Genomic DNA, 22666 nt, shown 5'->3' with positions numbered 1-22666 from the left:
TTTCATGGTTTGGGTTAACAAATGTATTTTGGTGGCGGGGAGATTGTGAAAGTATGTATACAGAGGTACAATCAGCTATTGTGTGTTGCAAACATTACTTGTTCAAAATCCGATCTTGAAGCAGCTCTGAGATTCATTAATGAGGAGGTGACATCTATTCATCCAAACTTGCATTAATGAGGTCTGTATGAGAAGGAAATAGCCATGCATTTAGTATAAATACACAACATCGGCCTCTGTCAAAAGAGCAAAAGCACTGTTTTATTCCGCCTGTTCGCTACTGCAGCCTTCACCCCGGGTTATATTTATATGATCGTAACATTACAGATGCACAAGTATAACAACCCACATTATTTGCTAGAACTGGAGCATGCACATTTTATAATAATTATATATTTATTAAAAGTTATACAACACAAAATGACATCCCGAAAGTCTCAGAGTCACTGAAATGTTTAACAAACTTGTAAAAACTGTTAAATGCTATTTAGAGCTCTTTATGCATTATATATAGAGGGGCTAAAAAGTGTTTTAACACAAAGAACTTAATTATTATTCTTAGAGAGTTTAATAAAGGAAAACTCATTAGCTTGATGTCTTTTGCTAGTCTACTTCAGAATTCAGTATGGAAGTAAAAACAGTGTATATATATATATATATATATATATATATATATATATATATATATATATATATATATATATATATATATATATAACACACACACACACACACACACACACACACACACACACACACACACACACACAGGGACTAATCTAACTGCATCAACAACTTGTGTATTTTATCAACTGGTATTTCGATCACCTAAGAGCAAGAATTAATGAATAAATTGCTGCAACATGCCTCTTGTTATTGCAGATGATTATCTTTAATAATAAATGTAATACCTATACCTAAACAGCATTTAAAAGCCAAACCAAAAAAATTAATAAAAAAATGCTACTTGAAAAAGGGTCTAAAGACAACAGAGTATAAAATAAAAATTCACCTTCAAATACAAAACAATGAACCTAAATATAAATATATAGATAAATCATAATTTGTGAATACGGATGACCACATCTAGTCATATACCAATTAAAAATCAGATATAGACTCAAATTTGGGCCTGCCGATTAATTGATTTAATCACAATAGAGCATTTTCGCTGAGATGTTTTAGCAGAGCACTTTGGTATCCAGCATTATCAAATTCCCAAGTAAGGAAATTAGTATATTTTTCAAAAAATGTCAGTATACTTCTGGAGACTTGTAGAATCTTTGCAATGGTGCATGGGTGATTTTCTGAGAGCCCAATACTTTGCTAACACACTTTATTTACTTTATTTAAGTTTTCCTTTCATGTATCACCTGTCTGTACATGTTCATCCATGAACTAGTGTATATAATATACTTACACACACACACACACACACACACACACACACACACACACACACACACACACGGCTTGTTTTTTGTTTTGTATTTTTTCTTTTGTATTTGTATTTTTTTTTTTTTTTTTTTTTTTATAAAAGGTGGCCAGATTGTTTAGAAAAAGAAGCTGACCAAGGAGTCATGCTTGATGCTTTACACCGGTGGAGTACAGAGAGAAAAGTCCATATGCACTGGTCATTAGCAGGAGAGCTGGCCTCAATCTTTCAGCTAGTCTCAGAGGAAGAGCACTGCTCCAATCCCCAATGGAGAGACCAGCTAACCTTTCTCAGATGACAAAGTTGCACCGTGTCATCAGCAAACTACTAATGAGCTGACATGCATTATTATAGCGATTCATTCATCACAGGCGAAAATGTGCTATTTGAAACTTTATGGGTCCTAAATACCTCCCAGTTGCACTAGAAAAAAGAAAAAAAAAAAAGCTAAACAGATTCTGATTATAAAAACTCAAATGAACACCTACGCCATAAAAGAAGTGTGTGTGTGTGTGTGTGTGTGTGTGTGTGTGTGTGGCAGTCCAGGAAGTTTGACATTTTCTACTATATATAATTCTGAAAGTACAGTTTTTCCTGAACTGACATATCCTTCTCTTTTGCAGAATGAAGCCCATCCTACCTTATACACGTACAGCCTAAACTTCTAAAGAAAAAAAATCTGACATTTTACAGTGGGAAAGTTAATATTTAGATCTTAGCCTCATCCATCCATCAGTCCATGTTTTATCACTTGAGGTGAAAGTGTCATACTTAAACATTTTCTTTCCATGTTGTTATTAAATAAAGATGTCAGAGTACAGAAAAACCATAATTTTGGTCCAAATGCACCAGTCATTCTTTTGCGTTGATGACTAAAGATTTACAGCTTAGACAAAATATATCAAATTGAGGTATTGATTATATTTAGTCATTTTTCCCCCCACACTGAACATATGATGTGGTTTTAAAGAGATGCATCATACCATTAATGCTGAAATAGCCCAAAATAAAACAAGATAAACATTACCCAAACATATGTAAAAGGTATTCAAGACGACTTCCTCCCATTCCCAACTTTATCCAGATAAGGCAAGCCTGCCACACTTTGTTGATCTTTTGTACAAGGCTTGTAGCACGGTCTTCAATGCACATGAATTCTGCACTGCCTACGATATGGCAGATGTAAATATGGGGAAAAAAGTCTGAGATACATTTTCAGGGTTCATTTCCATGAGTTTATAGAAGACACGGTGGATGTGGTCCAGCAAGGAAGACTAGAAGTTATTACAACTAAACCGAGCAACACATGTTGGTTATCTTTCACTGATAGCCTGCTTTCCAAAATGGTAATAAATCCAGTCATGTTGATGACTTCTGTGAGTTTGCTTGCATTTACAATCTTAGTAAAACCACTGTAGAGGAAAATTGAAGTTGGATTTAAAAAAAAAAAAAAAATGAATGAATAGATAGATAAATAAATAAGTGGTCCCCCTGTGCTGTCTTTAAAATGGATGCCTGAAATTTACAGTTTTCCATTAACTGATGCCTAACAGCTTCCCCCCCCTCCTGCTTGCATCCTGGCCTTGGCGGATTGCTTCCATGTCTGTGGCTGCTACTCTGTGGGCTGCAGCAGTTTATTTCCGCCACTTTCCCAACTTAAATGTGTCTCTCCCTTTTTTGTCTGGGCTTTTTAACCTTATCGCACTTTGCTCTGAAATGCAAAAGCGGTGCTATAAACGCGCTTATTGCCGTTATGCAATCGTTAATGGAGACACCGGCGCAGTATCAAAAGAATCGTTTTGGTGATAGAATGGGCCGACACCATATATCCATACTTTGAGCACAGTACAAAAATCAAGGCAGGTATCAGTAAATCACCCTTTAAATGTCTGTGTTCCAAATATAGATCGGGTTGATAATGTGTCTGCGGTATGTGTCGACTTAATGTTTTCTGCTTCTCATTTTTTCTAAAAGAATGCCCCTTCTTCCATCTGATATATAAGTAATAAACTACAACAGGGCATGATTGCTGGAGTGTTTAATTTCTCTTATACCCCTGCAGCTTGGCACTTTACCAAGAAACAAGACCGTTTCAAAGTTACAAAGCACGGACACTGGGGACTCGTTTCATAAATTTTAAATAAACGTCTCCGCACAGAACTCTTCCCTTTACCAATAATAATGCATTAAATAGCAAAAACAGATGTCAATTATTATTACCATTTAATTGTTGCAGGATCGAGCCTGTGAACGAGTTTTTACTATAGAACAGATTTAACATTAGCATGTTAACATATAATCGTGTCATTCTGCTGTTATAAAAAAATAAATTAAAAAAGTAATGACATCATCTGACCAAATGAAAAGTAAACAGCCAGTGAAATCAGTCACTGGAAAACAAACCTTTCCTTTGTTCTTATTTAATTTATTTTTTCTGTGCGTGTTGTGATAGGGATTATTTCTCAGCTGGTGGGACCACATTGCTCTTGGTCGCTCATGGTTGTAGACCCCTGAAGAATTCTATTAACCCTGGTTATGTCAGCCTTAATAACATGCCACACTGCTAAACAGGACTGGATTGATTCTGTGTGATGGGGGTTGGGTGGCCATGTATAATAAATCCAAGCATAATTCACTTTAAATAGAAAAGTGAAATGGAACAAATAGAGAGATGGGTGAGGGGAATCGAGTCTCTCTTTATCTGTGTGACAAACTGCAGTGCTTGCCTAAGAAAATAAATAAGGGAATGAACAGGTGCCGAGAGGTAGTGCATTTGTAAGAGTGGCCACTGATTATCTCGGAAATGGAGAGCGGTTCGTGTTAGCGGGGCTGCAAACGCGATGTGAGGAACAAGGCCTCGGCTATTCAGTAAGAGCCAGCGAGCAGATGCCAAGCAGCAGGGACAGACAGGAAAGTCGTGTGATAGCTACAGAAAAAATCAATTCAGTCACCTTGAACTTTTGATGATTGAGAAGAAAAAGAAGAAGCAAGCAAGCAGTGCCTATATCCTCCCAAATGCTGACAAGAATAAAAAGATCTCAGGCAATTACTTTATAAAAAATAAAAAACACTGCACAACCACACAGAGAATGAACTTCACTTTATAATGCATCGCTTTTAACATAAACTGCTTGTTGCCCTTGTGTGTTATATCTGCTCAAATGTATTGCCAGAGCATTCGATTTTATACTCCATCAAAGATAAAAATAAAAAATAAAACGGCAAGCAATGCCTTTATGCATGGCTCTAAAAAAATGTCTTCCTAAACTGTTGTTTTACAGCACATCCGCATGTTGTCATGAACGGAGATGCGCTTTAAGAGGATGCACCAAATGAGGCTTACTGTAGGAAAGTAATCTGAGCATAGCCTCAGCCCTCTGGCCGCATATCCATCTCATCTCCACAAAAGTCTGTCCATCTGTGTCACGCCTAATGGAGACTCTCATCCCTTCTGCAAAAATTAAATGAACTGTGCCTTTGCAAAGTACCGAACAGCTGTAGTGGCTCAGACCTGCATTCCTGAAGCGGCATGGGGAGCTTAAAAATGGCACATGCCTCTTAAAAAGACACATTATGAGCAACTAGAGACGAGTCATGCAAGTCTGTCTTTTTGCCTGCACTCGTGTTAAAAAGGACAATGGTGAGAGGAAGTCTTAAAAAGGAGCAAACACTATCTGTAACCAGAAAGAACACAAAGGGGTGGCATTTCCTGCTCGTAATCATCATAAATATTACTGTCAATAAAATGTAATGTCCTAAATCTCAAAAACAAATCTACAAGTGGGAATTTGCACAATTGTTTTTCACAACGTGTAGTTCCAGCTTTTGTTTAGAATACTTTTCACATTTTCCTGGTGTTTTAAACGTAGTCAGTTCGTTTTCGGGGGGATTTTATGGACACTTGCCGTATTTAGATCAATGTAAACTGCTTAAACATTCTAAAAGGTTAATTACATTCCCGGATAGTTGCATTGGAACCAAAAATCGAGCCAGCGTCAGTGCGGTTGCTAGACCACCTCCATGTGCATACAGCTAAGCCAAACTATAATGAAAAGTGTGCAAACAAATGAAAGCATGTCAGTCTTGAGTGGTACAATGGTGTGAAAAGCACAGTAGTGCTCGCTAGACTGGACACTCAGCCTTCTTTTCGTGAGAGGAAAATGAGCAGGATCTGGGGTGGTCTTAAATTCAATGCTCCGGTCTCTGTGGTCCAGCACACTAATTGGATCCAACAAGTGAATTCCTTCCGAACCCGAAGGAGAAACGCTAGCGGTTTATTGGCTCATAAAGATCAGTCTTTTCCGATTAAGAAAACGGCATATGTAAAGGCACGGGAGAATACTCAGAATCTCAATGTGGATAGTAAACAAGGCTTTTAGACATTTGCTTTAATGCTGTGTTTAGAAGAAGGACCAAGAAGGCTGCTTTTGTAACATGGTCAATGCAGCCATGAGGACCAGTGTGGCTTTAAGATGGATTTCAGACATTAATCAAGTAAAAACTTCAAGTCCCACTATAAACGATAAAGAAATTTGTCCAAGGTAGACCTTCATTTCTGTATTGTTTAGGTTGTGTATATTATGTCTTTGATGAGACTATATCTAAATCTAAACTCTGGGAGAAATAAATGATTTGCCCATAAAATTCAGTAGGCCAGTGGATGCTACTTTTATCAGTTTGCTAGTTGTTTTGAGCTTGATGGAAGGTCTTACCGGAGGTAGTCCCGCCGGCACAGGATAAGGTTGGCCTTGGTATACAGTGTGGAGCCCACCTCTCCGAGGCGGCAGTCACAGCATGCACACTTTAGGCAGTCCTCGTGCCAGTATTTGTCCAAGGCCTTCAGCAGGTAGCGGTCCTTGATCTTCCGGTTGCAGCCGGCACAGCCCTTTGGCTTGGTGTCCGGCTGGACGGAAAGCATTTGTATACCTGCCGAGAAAAATAAGAACAGACCAAAGAATTCAAGAACGAGATAATGGCTGATACAGCAGTAGTTCACAGGAACAATAAAACATGAGACAGCAAAACTTTTTTAAACCAGGACTACGTTCAGAAAGGGCTAGCCACGCTACTACTTATGACATGATGAAATTTGGTATACGAACACTCGTCTAATTCAACAACAAAAAAACATCCAACAACAGCTGCACAATTCTTTCCATCTCTTGCTCGCTTTTCTCCTTTCTTTCTCTTTCTTTCTTCTCTCTCTCCATAGGAGGGGCCAGGAAAAGCTTTGCCCCCAGTGCAGCCATTGTGTAACCCCCATTTAGGCTGTGAAAGGCCTTTGTTGGGTAGAGAGGCTACAATGCAAGCTCATGCAGACGGCCTGTAATTAGTATTCTCCTTCCATACAGCCAAGAGTGAGCTCTACCCGGCGCCTGCACTCCTGGTTCCCCTTTTGTCCTGTCCTAATAGTTTTTGTCCTCCATTAGAAGCGTGCCTGTTGTGTTGACACAGGGGCGATCTGACTCACCCCTCTCTGCACTCACCTCGTATATCTCGCTAACCTTACAGTAAACATGCATGGAGGAGAGGAGCGTTGTTGGGTGTTAGTAAACTTTATAAGAACAAGCCTTTTTTTGGTCTGGAAGAAAGTGTGTTTAGACAGAAAAAGTTGCTTGCGGTGCGATTAGGATTTCTGTAGTGTAGATTCTTAAAAGATTACAAATTAAAAACGGTCTTCAAATACTAGGACAATCCTGGCTGATCTTTTGAGATCTTTGTAAAGTATGGAAAGTTTGAGCGTTGGAGAAAATCTATTGAGTACAGAGGAAGAGCGTGAAGAGCAAGTGTTTTGAGGAGCAGCATCTAATTCCTTGTAGTTAATTTGTTATTTAAATGCAAAAAAACAAAACAGTGGGATTTAAAGAGTAGATAAGAGTGAAGGAAAAGGTGGATGGACAGAGATGCCGTTTCTGCTAATAGACCCTTATTTTGCTGCTCTACATTTAAACTGTTGACCTTCTGCAATCTGGCCGAATGGGACGGTGTGAGGCGCACGCGCGCCGATTATCACCTCCGTCTCCCGATCCGCTGCGCTCCACCCGCATCCCTTCACACCCCAATCATTAGCAAAGAAAAGCAAAGTTCACACATTCGCCTTCACGCCAGAGGGGTCCGCAACCCAGATTGCATCAAATGCACGTCAACCTTTTTCCACACGTCTTCAAGATCGACACTGAACTAAAGGAACGGGTTGCTCCTGGTCTGTTTGCGGTCGCAAAAAAACGAAAGCTCGGTTTTGCACGCAGAAAATTCAAACCATCATCCTACAGAGACATTTTATCGTCTTTTTTTTTTTTTTTGCACGGAATCGTAAATGAATCGCGTCGCCACTGCTCTTGCAATCAAACGCCAGCGTGGTACCGGGTGCTTTGGCCAGAGAGCGCGAGCGCGGAGCAGCTGCGCGAGCCGCCGCTGCTGTGACATTTCACCCGCTTATCGGTTTAATTACTGTTGCCATGGCAGCCAAGCGCTCGGGAAAAAGGCCAATAAAATCGGCGGGTGATTATTATAGGGAGCCCAATTTTCGAGCCACGAATAAAAAAAACGGAAGCAACTCGGAGACCGTGTAACACACACGCGCGCGCGCGCCCGCGCAAAATCACAACACGCGGCGCGGCCGCAAGAACAGTAACATAATATATACATTGAAGACAAAAAATATCCCCCCAAAAAACCCGATATGTGCATCCATGTAAACTCGATCGCGATGCAAATAATGATCGAAATTCGAGCCTAATCAGATTCTCTCTCACACTCACTCACACACACACACACACACACACACACACACACACACTAACAATCTTACCGAAACTTTTATCCCTTTTCTGCATTTGTCGACCCGCTCCGGCGCCTGAAAAAAAAAACACCACCATGCGACAAGAGGGCTTCCCCTTCTCTCCCCTTCTCCGTGAAGTGAGCAGCTGGATGGGGGGCGGCTCGCTTTTGTTACAGCGAACAATCCTGTTTCGCCTCGCGAGAAAAAAAAAGGGGGGGAAAGGAAACGTGAAAACGGCCAACAAAAGCACGCAGGGGTTTGAAGGGAGAGAAAAAAACGGGGGCTCGAGCTCCAGCGCCGTCCGTCAAAGCGCGAGTATGAAATTAAAGCGAACTAACAGCAGCAGCAGGATCAGGAGGAGGAGGAGAAGCAGCAGCAGCAGTGGTGGAGGCGAGAGAACAGAATGACAGTGGACGACAAAGGCGCGCGCTCATCACTTCACCCCTCCGCGTGCCGTCATCCCTACATCGTATAGCGCGGCGCAGGGGGTGCGCGCGCAGGAACTACTACTACTACTACAACTACTACTACTACAACAACACAGCCATGAACGCCTCGCGCTCCTGGAATGCACGGCTTTCTGCAAAAACGACATGCTCGACTCTCTATTTTCTTTCAAGAGCATTTCGACTGATGCCCAAATCATCACACAAAACACAAGTCACCAAAAAGAAAACTCACCCGAGCTCAGTTTCCAATCTGCAGTCAAGTGTTTATGCAGTGTGGATGCTCGTGCATCTTAATGTATCCGAGTTCTGATTATATACACACATATTTAGTGCACTATGTTTCCAATTTGATGGTTCAGAGTTTCAAAAGCCATGCATGCATGTGTGTGCATGTGTGTGCATGTGTGTGTTTTTTAAATATCAACACTTTATAGACTGCGCGAGCGCAAAAGGAGAGTTATAAAACTCAACAACCAGGCACTCACCTTCTTGTCCAACTTATACAGAAAAGTGAACCTCAGTAGCTACACGGGATACACACTCCCACTCTATAATCCTCCAAAAATACTAAAAAAATTAAAGAAAAATAAATAAAAGTTCACGAAAGAGAACTCGAGTCGCAGATCACCGGTTTATCTTCCGTTCGGAAAGAACGAGGTCCGCGTGGATGTTGGGCGCGCACGCGCACGCGACAATATATAAAGCTACAGGTGTTTTCGCCTGAGCGATCACAGATTAATAAACACACCAAGAAGAAAAAAAAAAAAAGAGAAGAAGCAGCAGCAAAAGCACGGGAGCACGCGCGCAATAGCGAATGAGAGCATAAGAATAGTGAATCCCGGTTTTTATGAGCTCGCGAAGCCAATCCCTCACCGGTTAGACGACGAGACGAGGAAAAAACAGGTCGTTAGCTTAATAAGAGACAGCCAGAGTGACGGCGCGCGCTCCCCTGAGAAACTTTGCGGTCTCTTCACGGAGTGGCGCGCGTGCACGCGGGCTCCGCTCTTTTTTTTTTTTTTTGCAGACTCTTTCCTATTTTGCGTGCGTGTAGTGTGCATGCGTTTGCGCTTGCAAACACACACACACACACACACACACACACACACACACACACAAGACTCTTTTGAGTCAATATAATTTCGCACACGTACGTTCATTAGTTGCTGCAGGAACGCCCAGGTACCAGGACATTTTTGTTTTGCTCTTGTTTTCTGTGCTAATCTAATTATAGGGGTTTCTCAAAGTGCTTATCAGCCCTAATCATACAAACATCCACGTTGTGACTTTCAGCATTTTGTGCATGTAGAACCTGGGAACTGAAACTGTCAAACACTGGCCTTGGCTGTACATTACACCATGTACTCTTAGAAATAAGGGTATCAAATTTACTTTTCCTTGTTGTTTGGGGTGGGAGTACTACTTATATACTGTCTTATGTGTCTTTTACTTGGAAATGTTGCTCTAATGTGGCTTTAATTATCATTTCAAGCTTTTATGGTGGTCCTTAAGCTTCAATTATTTCTAAATGTACACTACGTTTGCATTTTTAGGCGAACGATTTATACGAAAGGTATTAACGGTGTACTGTTGATGGGATAGAGAAAGGTACCATTCTTTCTGAGGGTCTGGGGGTACTGTTGAGAAAAGCAATATTTTGTTGTAACTATGCAAAACATTCTTGCATCTCAGTGCATCAGTGAGAAAGAGTGTATCAGGAAACCACACATACCTAACCACTTAAACTAGACTAAAGCATTTCAGCTCCACCTACACTGGCCTTAGAGGTCAGATTGTGAACATGTGTAGTGTATCTGTTTGCATAATAGCATTGCAGCAAATGTTAGGGTCAGTGTCTTTATACTCATTTCTCACTTCTAGAATATACACTACTGCAGTAATTACAGTTTTTTCCCATCATGTTGAGAGCCTGTGTTGTTGTGTAAAGGCCCTATAGCACTCCTCCAGTCCCCTGTGCAAAGTAACTCTACTTATTCCTCAGCCATTGGTTACACCTGCACACCCTAATTAACGCCTATTGATGCCCAGGTTGCCAAGGAGAATGATGCATAAGGTCTCCTGCCCCCTCCCTTTATAGTGTACACACACACACACACACACACACACACACACACACATACAATTAGCCCTTTTTTTTTGCTGTTGACAATGGGCTAAAACTTTTCTCAGTCTCAGTGTGAAATCCCTCAATAAGAGAGCAGGGAGAAATGCGAAAAGAAAAGAAGTGGGAGAGCTGGTGTCAGACTCGGTGTATTCGATTGTTAGCATTGCGGCCTCTTGCCAATCACTGTGCCTAAAATGCAGCGGTAATGAGATGGGTCATAAAAATGCTCCTCACCACCATTATGACTGATGAGATGCATTAAAGCTGACAGGGTATATGACCTGCCAGTAATTAGGTTTTTGTCATGGATTGAATTATTTCAGAGCAGAGCTATCTGCGTAATCATGCCATTTGTGTGTAAAGGAGAAAAAGAGAGTGGGGGTAGCTGTGGGGGGCTCTAAACTCTTCTTCCCTTTTTTTTTACCCCGCCCTTACTTTATATAGCGTGTTATCACGGCAATTACTCAACAAAGATATGTGAATTATTGGGAGTGATGAGTTAGAGAGAGTGTTTGTTAGACCGGGCAGAGAATCAGTGCATTAAATGAAGAAAACACTCTAGCCAGATTTCCCAGCCTGAAGTGACAGAGTTCTACAACATAACCAACCATTAATCAATCATTATTGCAATAACACAGACGGCGTCAATGTACAACCGATTTCCAATAGTCTATTTCATGCGCTGTGATCATTCTGATCAAATCTCAATGCTCCAGATTTCTGTATGGGTTTTGATGAAGTGCAGCATCCACGCATACATGCAGCAGTCCAGTTCTTTCTCGTTTGTCGATATGGAAAAGATCACATTTTGGGTACTTGAAACTGCTCCAGCACTGAGATTGGCACAACAAGCAAGCCGACTCGCTACAAGTTTCTGTTGCCAAGTTCAGGATGTCAGAGGTGTGCTTCAAAATGCTTCACGTTCCTACATAGGGTTTTTTGCTGATGGTCTGTATTGTGCTTATACTGTACATCACACATGTTCAGAGCATAACATGCATTAAATGAATTGCAAAATCAATCAATACTGATATCACCACTGTTTATTGTATGGTTTCTTACATTATCCAACCAAAAAAGCTATTTATAAGGGAGTAATTAATACTAATCGACCACCAAGAATAAATGCTTGATAATAAATCTAAATATTCAGCATATAACGGTATAATAACGATTGCTCATGTGCGTACTTGCAGTGAACGCTCTCTCTCTCTCTCTCTCTCTCTCTCTCTCTCTCTCTCTCTTCCCGAACACACTGAATACACAGCCGGTAGGAGGATGTTATCACTCCATCCAAACCCTCGACAACACTCCATGCAAAAGGACGCAAAGTGTGAGGATCCCTGCTGAAAGCAAAAGCCCCCCAAAAAAACTCGCGCTGTAAATTTTTTTCTTTTTTGTTTTTCTCGGAAGAGTGAGCAGAGGCATTTCCGGAGTAAGCAGAAGATGTTTCGGAGCACAAGCCTCCTTTCAGTCGCATGCATTTCCACGGAATCCCCCGATCCTGAAAGCTTCGCGCTGCATCGAACACGAGACGCAGTTGCGCACTTGCATCGTTTTGCACGTCTAGGAAATATATATATTAAAAATCACACGCGTAGCATTTCAACATCTTTCAACACTATTCCCCTATCTTGCATCCAGAGAGATACATATACAGTATATATATAAGCACATTATACACATATATACACAGTGCGTCCGCGCGCCCTTTAGGAAAGCGTACCGTACCGAGGGAAAGTTGCCGCGTGCGTGTGACGATCAAACTCCTTCACCCCCCGGCTCGCTCTATGGATCGCCCTGGATCTCAAAGCCCCCCTTCGTCCTCCTCCATGCGAGAAAAGGTTCGTATCTTCCGCTGGCAGCAACGCAAGGCAAGGCAAGGCAATACCGACCTGAGCGCTTCCTTTCTCTCCCTTCTTTCTTCCCTCGCTCCCTCCCCTCCTCTTCTATTTAAGCACCTCCAGCAGGTCCCCAGTTAGCAGCGCTCTCCGGCTCATCCAAGGAGCTGACAAGCCCGGTTAGGGAGAGGCAGCGCATGTTGCTCTAATGGACCTCATTAAGCTCTACTTACAGATGTTCTCTTAACATAATTGATCTGCAGCGAGTTGAGAGGACGGCGGCCTATTCCCCAGCCCCCAATTATGGCCCGGTAATTAGATCCCCAACCTCCAGCTCTCCGTATTCACCCTTCTAACATTCCGAAATATCAAAGTATCTCTTTCTCTCAAAGCAAACCCTCCTGCCTTCCTCCCCCACTCATCATCACCACCACCACCACCACCACTACCTCCTCCTCACCTCCATGTATCCTCCCTCCCTCATCCTCCTCCTCCTCCTCCTCCCTTCGCCTCCCCTCCCAAAGACTCCATTCCTCTGACAGTATTGACAGTCAGATCTGCTAACCTTTGTAGTGAAGCCAAACTTAGTAGTGCTCTCACTCCAATTGACAGAGCTTAGTCTTCTTTTTCTCCCTGTCTCCCGCCATCTCTCGTTTATATTTTTTTTCCTTCTCTCCCACTCTCTTTTTCTCTTTCGCTCCCTCGCTTTCTCCCCGTCTGAAAAACCCTGGGAAAGCGCAAAGCATGATGCGTGAGATGTAGGCCTTCAGAAAAAGGCAGAAGGGGATAAAAGGAGGCCAAGAGGAAGGAGAGCAAAAAGATAAAAAAAGAAAGAGTTTTACTTTTGATTAAAGGTGGTAATGATAACTTCTGTCAGGGGAGGGTCTTTTTTTGTAATGTCATTTCATCTTTTAATGATTCCTCTGATGGCAACTTTGAGGGTGGATGCAAAAAGAGAGGCGGGTGGTGTGAACTGTGTGAAGTGATGGCGGAGCGTTTAAAATGCCAATCAGAGCCTCTCGCATTACCCGTCTAATTAGCAGCATGCTAAAACCTGAAGCACTTAAGGGAATTGCAATGTTACACTTTTTTCACTTAAAAGGCGAGACGGCTTCGTCACATAGAAGCACTGCAGATGCACTTGATGCCAATCATAACTAGGCAGGTTTTTTTTTTTTCTGGAGCACAGGTTTGTGCACAATTTTTGCATTTCAAATCTGACACACACACAACATATCTGACTGCAAGCAGTCAACATTCAAAAAACAGCAAACCCTACATCTTAACATCTGTTTGGAGAATGTAAAAACGGTGAGATTGAAGAACAGCAACACAAATTGATTTTAATTACATCCAAGTTTAAAGCATTCAACATTTACACAGTAAAATGGAGCTATTAAAGGAATACTGGAATTCACAGCACATCACATACGTGTACGTATTATGGACAAGAATTTGATTCAGGTTTCCGGAAAGACATTTAGGATGGAAGCCTAAGGGTGATTGCTGAATTTCATTAATAAACATAAATAAAATATTAACTGTAGGATGAAAAAACTTAAAAACTACAGATATTACACATTCACAAAAGCGCATACGATGTGAGAGTCACGAGAGAAAATCTTACCAATGCTGCTGGAACATTAGGCAATACAGAAAAACTATTCCCATGACTTTCCCAAGACACCAGGCATTGCTTTTCTTTAAGATAACAGTGTTGAGATAGTGTTTGTCCTGTTGTTTTTTTGTTGTTGTTGTTTTTTTGCTATAGCTAATCATGCTAACATGGTTTCTTTTGAATATTTAGTATTGATGTAAAAGCATTTTTTTCCTTCTTTGAAAAATAGACCTATCTCAGTTTCATTCACAAGTAAGAAATAAAATGTGAAAGGGCACGCTATTATAAGAAATTACGGTGGTCAAATAGGCAACCTAGAGTGGTGTAATGCTGCCTAACATGAAGCACAATTCCAATTGTACTTTAACAAGTAAAGCTGTCGCATCACTAATCAGACTAATCTGATTATGTAAATAAATAAATAAATCAGAGCTAATGCCTTTAGCTAGCATGTGATTGGACAAACTTAAAAAAAGGCACTTATACAGAAGGCACACTTCATGTTTAGAAAACTGGAGTCATTATTTGACTGGCTCTGCTACATATTTCTTGAAGTGCTCAGTTAGGTCCACTAAATTTGCTAATCACCAAATGACCACTGCTGTAGATATTTTTTATGTAGTATTTGTCAAATTGAAGCTTAAAAGTGCCAATGCAGAAAGAGAGCAGTGAAAAGTGTGAGGTGCATGCATGCTATTCCACTTGCCAAGAGACTCAGGGTGTTAGTATCCAGGTGTGATGCCATGTGTTGTTTTATTGTGTTGATTTATATCCCTCTCTTGCTGACTGAGGCCCTCTGCTGAGGCTCACTGGCATTAAAAAAAACCCCACAGGAGCCTGGCCCATATTCCAATCATAACATATGTTGTACTTATTAATATCTGCAAACGAAGGCTTCCGCAAATGAACTTTACCCCTAACACATACGCTACACACACACTATTTGCTCTTCCTGGCTTTTCTCTCCTCACAGGAAACACATTGGTACAAGAGTGACTTTGCTCTAATGACCAGCCTCTCCTCTCCTCAGAGGGCCATTTGATAATTGCTTCAGGTAGGTGACCCTCAAGTAGGGGCAAGGGATGCGTATCTTTTAATGCCATCCTTCTCTCACGATTAGGTTCTCTCTCTCTCTCTCTCTCTCTCTCTCTCTCTCTCTCTCTATATATATCTCTCTCTCTCCACCCCACTGACCAAATTTAGCTTTTGGCAGAAAGGCGACTACTGTGAGTTACTAAGACTGTCTTTGACAAAGTCTGAAGGATCACCTTTAGTAATGGGCCTAAAGGGAGCCCTTTGGATTTAAAGAATATCCAGAGACAGAGGAAATTGGGTCCCGCTGTTACACTAGGAGGAATCGATGGAGGTTACTTAATTCAATTGGCAATTAATTTGTTCAGAACATGTAAAGGTTAGTTCACTTGTGAAGAAATCTTACTAGAATAAGGAAGTAAAGAAATGGGTGTTTGAATATTCCCTTGGCAAGTAGGCAAATAAACCAGGAAAGGGAAAAGTTTCAAGAAAACTTGCATAGTAGCAAAAAAGATAGTCACAATGTTCCATAGACCATACAAAACTAAATCTATTGTCAATATGGCATTAAGCATCACTTTCATTGTAATATAACCTTGCAATATTTCACATGTTCACATAAGACTATCTAAACTTATTAACCTGCACTGTTACTAAAAAATACCAACCAGGAACATATGTGTCCCATATGCTGTTTAAATTGACACAAGCATGAAATATGTGTCTTTAAAAAGTACGATTACCCACTCTGAGACTGATTAGGTTCAACGCATCACTTCTGCTTCTATCAGTGACCTACATAAGGGGTTTGACTCAGCATTGAACAAACCCTTGTTAAATTATGCTAGCATTGAGACTATGTCTCTGAACAGTATAGGCTAATCATAGCTTCTGTAATTTTGCTCTTGTTCATGATCAGTAAGGATTTTTGGTAGCCTTGTCAACTGAAAATCTTTAATTCTTAGTAAATCATTATCTCGACCTTAGCGAAGGTCAGCCTAAAAGAACAGCAAGATTGCAAAGGTATAAAAACAAGCAGTCAGCACTCTCCTTCAAACATTCTCAGCTCATGTATGATGCTTGTTTAGAAACCTGCTGTAATTTGAAATGGTCACTTGATATGAAACCCACAACTAACCCTGCTATAAGATTTATCGTCTAGCTTTGAAGCTCTTGAAAAGCGAACATGTGCACCGTTTATGTGCTCACTGCCTCAGCATTAAAATGATCAAGGACACTGTATGTAACTCTCACGTCCCTGCTTTTTGCCCAGATGATGCACTAAGCCCAGATGTTGCATTGTGTGGTGCATGCACTGGCAATCCATTACCTGTTCTCCTGTGAGCATTGGAGCAGTTCTTCTAATGTTATGATTTTGACCTCTCTGTAAGGGAGCTGATTAACACCTCTCTCCAAGCAGTGGGACACTACGGCATGGATATGGAGTGGCTTTTTGCTAATTTAGCTTATAACTGCTCTACACACCAAGAAACCATAGGTTGGAGGTTGTGAAATCACAATGGCTAACTGGACGATCCAAATACAATTCATCTTCCATATTTACCCCACCATAAAAAATATTATCTTGGAACACCTCTAAATGGGCATGTGATTGTGAATGTTACAGCTAGGTGGGACTAATGGAAATAGCACATCTTTCTTGTTCATGTTTCCTTTGCTCCAGAATACAGATGATTCTTGAGATTCTTACCTTACAAAAGGAAACATTTAGATTAATAATCTTTCTTCTGGTCACTCTCTAGCACCACAAGTATTTTCAGATTGTATTTAGGCAGCCCTTTATCCCCTGATGGCTACTGGCATCAGGATACTGCTGTATTTGGATGACTAAGTCCTCTGTGGCTCCACCAAGAAGCAGGCCATCTGGAACACATCCACACTCCTCACTTTCATTATTGTGCTTGGATTTAGAGTGAATTCAGAGAACAGCTCCCTTACACCAAAACAGGTCACACAGTTCATCGGAATGAGAATCCTAGCCACTCCATTACCTCAGGCTACTATTTGCAATATCGTTGTCTGTAGAGAATGCTAGGGCTTGATGGTAGCCGCATCAACGATCTCCATGAATTTCTGCTAGGACTGTGGGCAGAGGTGGGTGATCATCCTGTGAGTGGACCCCAAAAAACACAGACACAAATGTGTCCTTGTCTCTGTGATAGAAGCACAAAGATTAGAGCTATAATCACCTCAGAGTCCTGCTTTACAGGCTGAAGGGCAGGGTGGTGTTACAGGCATACAGAAGGCATATGGTCTGTTTCTTGCCAGGTTCTCAGTGGTTGCCACATGCTATTCCATTCATACCAAATTATAGCTCTATATGAATTATTTGAATGGTTTGAGGTTGATTTTGTGTGCATTTGTTGGGAGTGTCTACCCCAGAGAGGGTAGCCCAGATTAGAAAGAAGTTCATTAACGTTAATTCTACACATAGCTGAGTGTATCTCTTCCTGAATGAGCTGGACAGCCTGCTGGTGTATGTCCTGCCCTTTACCTATAGATGAGCTCCTACTGAGACCTTGATCATGCTCCAGATTCTACAAGGTTAACAAGGGCTCCCAAAGGTTCAAGTGTAGTGATCATCTCTGAGAACCTTTCAGTACAGTGCTATGCCGGCTCCCGTTCCTCATGACATGGTTGGTATTTGTTATTCAGGTGTTTCATACCACCAATAGGAAGGGTGGAAAAATATTCTTTCATTAACCTTGAATAATCACCAGGGTTTCTTGTCATTCAGAACATGCACTGGCTCAGCGATTTCTGTGTGATGATGGTACTTATTGCATGACCTTGTCAGAAAATGTCAGAATGTGCACAGGTGAAATGTAGGTGTTTCACATGATTCAAAAAACCACAGTAAAAGTATTATTTTATAATTTTAGTCTTACAAATGTTTAAAACTCAGAGATTTGTAGTATTAGCGAGTCAAAGACTGATCCAGTGAAATTTTTAACAACTGAAACATCTAACAAATTGACATGAAGCTCTCCGTTGAAAGGTTTTAGAGCTTACTGTTACTCATATGTCTCCAATAAATCATCCATCACAATAGACCTATCGTGCAATCATAATAGACCTATCATGAAGTTATCCTTTGGAAATGATGCAACACACACACGCGCACACACACACACACACACACACACACACACACACACACACACAGAAAGAGAGAGAGAGAGAGAGAGAGAGAGAGGGATGTTTAAAACCGTCAAGAAGATGAACCTTGAATATGATCACTTCCAGTCTTTAATGATAACCTTAAGCAATGCAATGTGATACTGGCAACTGCTACAAAATATCAATCGATTCTATCCAGCATGCTTTCCTTGAGTAGTTCGGCTGAAATTACTTGTGCACTCAGAACTGAGCATTTCGAACACACTGCTGTATACCTAACTCCATGGCAATCAATCAGCCTTAATCCAAAACCAATTTACTTCGCCTGAAGAGGAAAATATCTTTTAATCTCTCACAGACAATCCCTGATTGCAGTGCGGAGCATCAGTTGACAGTAAAATTGAACTGTGCTTGCAATAGAACCCACTGCTTATGTGCCACATAAAAGGTCCTTGATCTAAGACTAAATAGCCATACGCTGTAAATACAATGACATTTCCGAAAGGCCAATTTTACAATTCAACCATAAATCTTGCTCATTTTGGCAGTAATGTTTTGCTTTTATATTTGTAACTCAATCATTTGTTTTAAATCCTGTTATGTTTATGAATACAGGGTAGCGAACATGCCAAAAATATTTGCTGTAAAATGAGAGGTTTTGGAAATGTCATATCTGCAGTGTATTTTCTCTTTTGATGACTATCTATTTCATGTACGAAGCCATATCTTGCAAGGTGCATTTCTTTCCACCTCAGTGCTCATCTGAATACCAATCAATAATCATTTGCGAATTCAGACAGAACTGTCAGTGCAAAATGAGCAGCCATCCAGTAAATTCCCTGTCAAAATCCACATCCAATTAGCGAAACATTTTGTGTACAACATATGATAGGAAAGAGAAGCCTTCTATTTTACCCTGCTTGCGTCGTAACAGCCCAAAATACCCAAATAAAATTTTCTGGGTATTGCTTTCAACTAGTATCAAGTTCACCATAAAAAACTGGAATCTAAAGTCAGTGTCTATAATATGCCTGGCAGTACAAAAAGGCCCAGAGGAGATTTATTGGCATTTATTTGGCTCAATAAAATGCTAGCTCCAAACTTGTTGAAAAAACCTTTTGTAACACCAGCACAAGTTATTATGAATGTCACAATAAAGTAACCATGCACAAGGATCCTCGCTCTCAATCCAAGTTTTAACAAAAGTCTTTGCCTGCTACCATTCATGCACTTGATGGAAACCCACTGGGAAAAGAAAGTGTAATGCAATCACCATCCTGCTAATCATGTGCACACGCCTTCCACATAGTGAATACATTCACTGCCTCATTACTATGTCCCCTCACAATCACATAGTACTGGGCATCACCTGGCTTTCTGTTCACATTCACTTTATCTCCTAGAATTGATGGCATGGCAAACAAAATGTAAGTACCTGCATGTCCTTGCCTTGTAGAGCAACCTAAGTAAAAAAAACTCTGAAATAGATAAGAAGCTTCAGATCCCTGCCCCTTACTCAGAAGACTTAACCAGTTTTTTTTGCAAAGTTTAAACCTCTGCGTTATCCTAACATTATCTTTGGCTTGTCCCATAAAATGCCTCAAAGGAACATCACTTCTATATAGTCTGATTTAGCCATTTTCACTATCTGAATCTTGTGCAGTTTGTGCAAATACATCTGCAATTCCACTTAACCACCAGTTGCAGGTTTCCTCTTTTTGGACAAAAAGGATGACCTTGAAATGATTATGGGGACCTAAAAGCCTTTACTCCATTACCATTAGTGACACCCGCACTACAATAAGTATTATATGTGATACCTATATCTTGACAAAACTCAGTGTGTGTAATCTCAGCCAGATAGGGCAATGGCTCTGAGCACAATGAGCTTGTAGTTATGTCCTTCGGATTGGCCATTGCCCTCTCTGTAAGTGCATTGCTTTGAAAGCTTTTATTAAAGTTTACATTGACAACATCCTCATATGATTCTCCTGAGAACACTACAACACCCAACATCAATAACTGGTCCTTATACACCTCCTAGAGAGTGACCTCTATGTTAAACTAGATGTGAGTTTAACAAACCTACGAGTTGTAAAATGGCCACTTAAATGACTGCTGGTGTTTCTGGGGTGTTCAAAGCAGGTTTAAATTTTATTGGCGATTAATCCGAGGTTTCAGTTACGTGAACACCCATCTCACTTAACTGATCAAGTGCAATTCTTCTAAAATGTCTAAAACAGGACGACTCAGCAATTGGAGACTTTCCAAACGTTGTTATTGTCTGGCATGCAGACCCTTCGCTGCCATTCATAGTAGAGGAATAAGCATTGTACTGTAGAATTGTGCCAATTGGACTATGTCTATTGTCTTTAAATCGGTATAAATAACATGCTCTAACTGACATTTGTTCATAGTTAAATACTCAGTTCATTGGAATACCAAATGCACCCCAGTTAAGTAATCAGGTCAAAAGGGGATGCAAACAAATGGGCAGTTTTCTGCAAATTTTCTGTGAAACACTGGACAATGAAACTGATGAAGTCAGAGAGCAGAACTGCTGTGTTTTTGCATTCACAGAGAATTGACTGGATGCATTTTTTGCGTGGCATACCATTGGCAAAAATCAGGATTTACAATATATTGTCAGAACAGATCTTTAAACTTCTCCAAACAAAAAGAAAAGGGTAAGTCTGGGAGTCTCAGATATCACACTGCAATCTGAATCTTATTACAAACAAATTTAACCTTTTATCTACAATTTGGTGGCCTACAATAAATCCAAATATAACTTATAGAAAGCAATCAGACTAGCCAAGAGAGACAACAGGGACAAGGTGGAGCCTAGTTAACAAGGTCAGACCTCAAATGCATACAGACTAGTCTGCCCTGAATATCAGATCTCAACGAGTGGAAAAATAGTGATGCATGTATGTAACATAACACGTATTGTGCTTATTTTGAGGTGCATAATACCCACCCAGCTTCATGACTAAATGTGAACAGCTGCACAATTCTGTCTGGCGCCAGTTGTGACTAAATCCCGTGCAAGGCACCAGGACACAATGGCATCCAAGGGCATGTCCTCCACGAACGTATCAGCCAGTTAAGCCGAGTTCACACTACATGACTTTCAAACTCTGAGAACTACGGCCTCGCTCACACCGCACAACTTTAATCACTTGCATTGGTGGACATTATTTGAGTGCTCACTTGAAAGGCTCACATATTACACAATTTTATCCTGAAGAGATCTTTGCCAAAGCACCTAATCCCCCAATTTCTCTCACAAAATGAAATGGTATATCATGTGACTTTGTTATTTTGTATGGAAACAAGAAAAAGGACAAATAAGAAAAAAATGTTGAGGGCATATTGTTTTGGGAATGAGGGTTTTCTGTTCTACTGTGCACCATTAGAAATTATGGTATGTTTGTTTTTATTGTTGGTGTTCCTTACATCCTTATAGGCATGGCAAGTAATTTAATATAGAAGCATTATTATTGTGCTTACATTTTGCCCTTAACCTCCTACACATAAATGGATGATAAAGTAGGTTTAGGGATCTGCTGTGCATGATAGCAGATGAATTTGATTTCCTCTTGGACTCCTTTTCACCGTTTGTCAGCACTGTTTTAATTCAAGTTGCTACACTATACTGATCATCTCTGAGAATATCAAACAGGGTTGACAATATTGGAGACTCAGTGAACGCTTAGAAACTGAGAAAATCGAGTTGCTGAGCTCTTCACACTATATGGCTGCAGAGTAGTTGCCATAAGACTGTGGCCTGAATAGAGGTGAATACCACCCCATGACTGTCAGCCATCCCTTTCAAGAGAAAACACCATCATTCCTGTTCACAAGACACCTGTCATCTCCTATATGAATTACTACCACCCTGTCAAGCAGACATCCACCATCATAAAGTGCTTTGTGCTGAAACTCAAAACCCATATCTGCACATCTGACCATGTGTATATTTTGCACAGGGAGAGAAGCAGTCTAAGGAATCTTCCAAATTCTTGTTTCAGACTGGTTTCTTGTGTTTTTTTTTATTATTATTATGATTACTATTATGATTAACTTTTAAACTCTCTAATGCAGCAGTCCTCAACCTTTTTTGAATCACGGACCAGTTTCATAGACAGTATATTTGGGATGGGGGGTGTCCCGTGAAACATCGTGCATTATATATTACTATTATACAGATAATAATATTAAAATAATAATAAAATTATTACATA

At 40.6% G+C, this 22666-nt stretch overlaps 1 protein-coding gene across 4 annotated transcripts in view; it reads right to left on the bottom strand.

Annotated features, from left to right (window-relative positions):
* Positions 1 to 12837, bottom strand: part of lmo3 (LIM domain only 3) — a 37870-nt gene extending 25033 nt beyond the window's left edge. The window contains exons 1-2 of one of the 4 annotated variants that reach the window (XM_046874018.1): positions 12519 to 12837; positions 6148 to 6361 (exon numbers count right to left, since the gene is read on the bottom strand). In XM_046874018.1, coding sequence (XP_046729974.1) covers positions 6148 to 6353 — 206 coding nt within the window. In that variant the 5' untranslated portion in view covers positions 6354 to 6361; positions 12519 to 12837. The other 3 variants (XM_046874020.1, XM_046874019.1, XM_046874016.1) reach the window with 3 other exon arrangements.
* Between the last annotated feature and the right edge of the window lie 9829 nt (positions 12838 to 22666).

Source organism: Silurus meridionalis, chromosome 18 (assembly GCF_014805685.1).
Source record: "Silurus meridionalis isolate SWU-2019-XX chromosome 18, ASM1480568v1, whole genome shotgun sequence".
NCBI lineage: Eukaryota > Metazoa > Chordata > Actinopteri > Siluriformes > Siluridae > Silurus > Silurus meridionalis.
The sequence above is the reverse complement of the archived record's forward strand: the minus strand, read 5'-3'. Positions and strand labels throughout refer to the sequence as shown.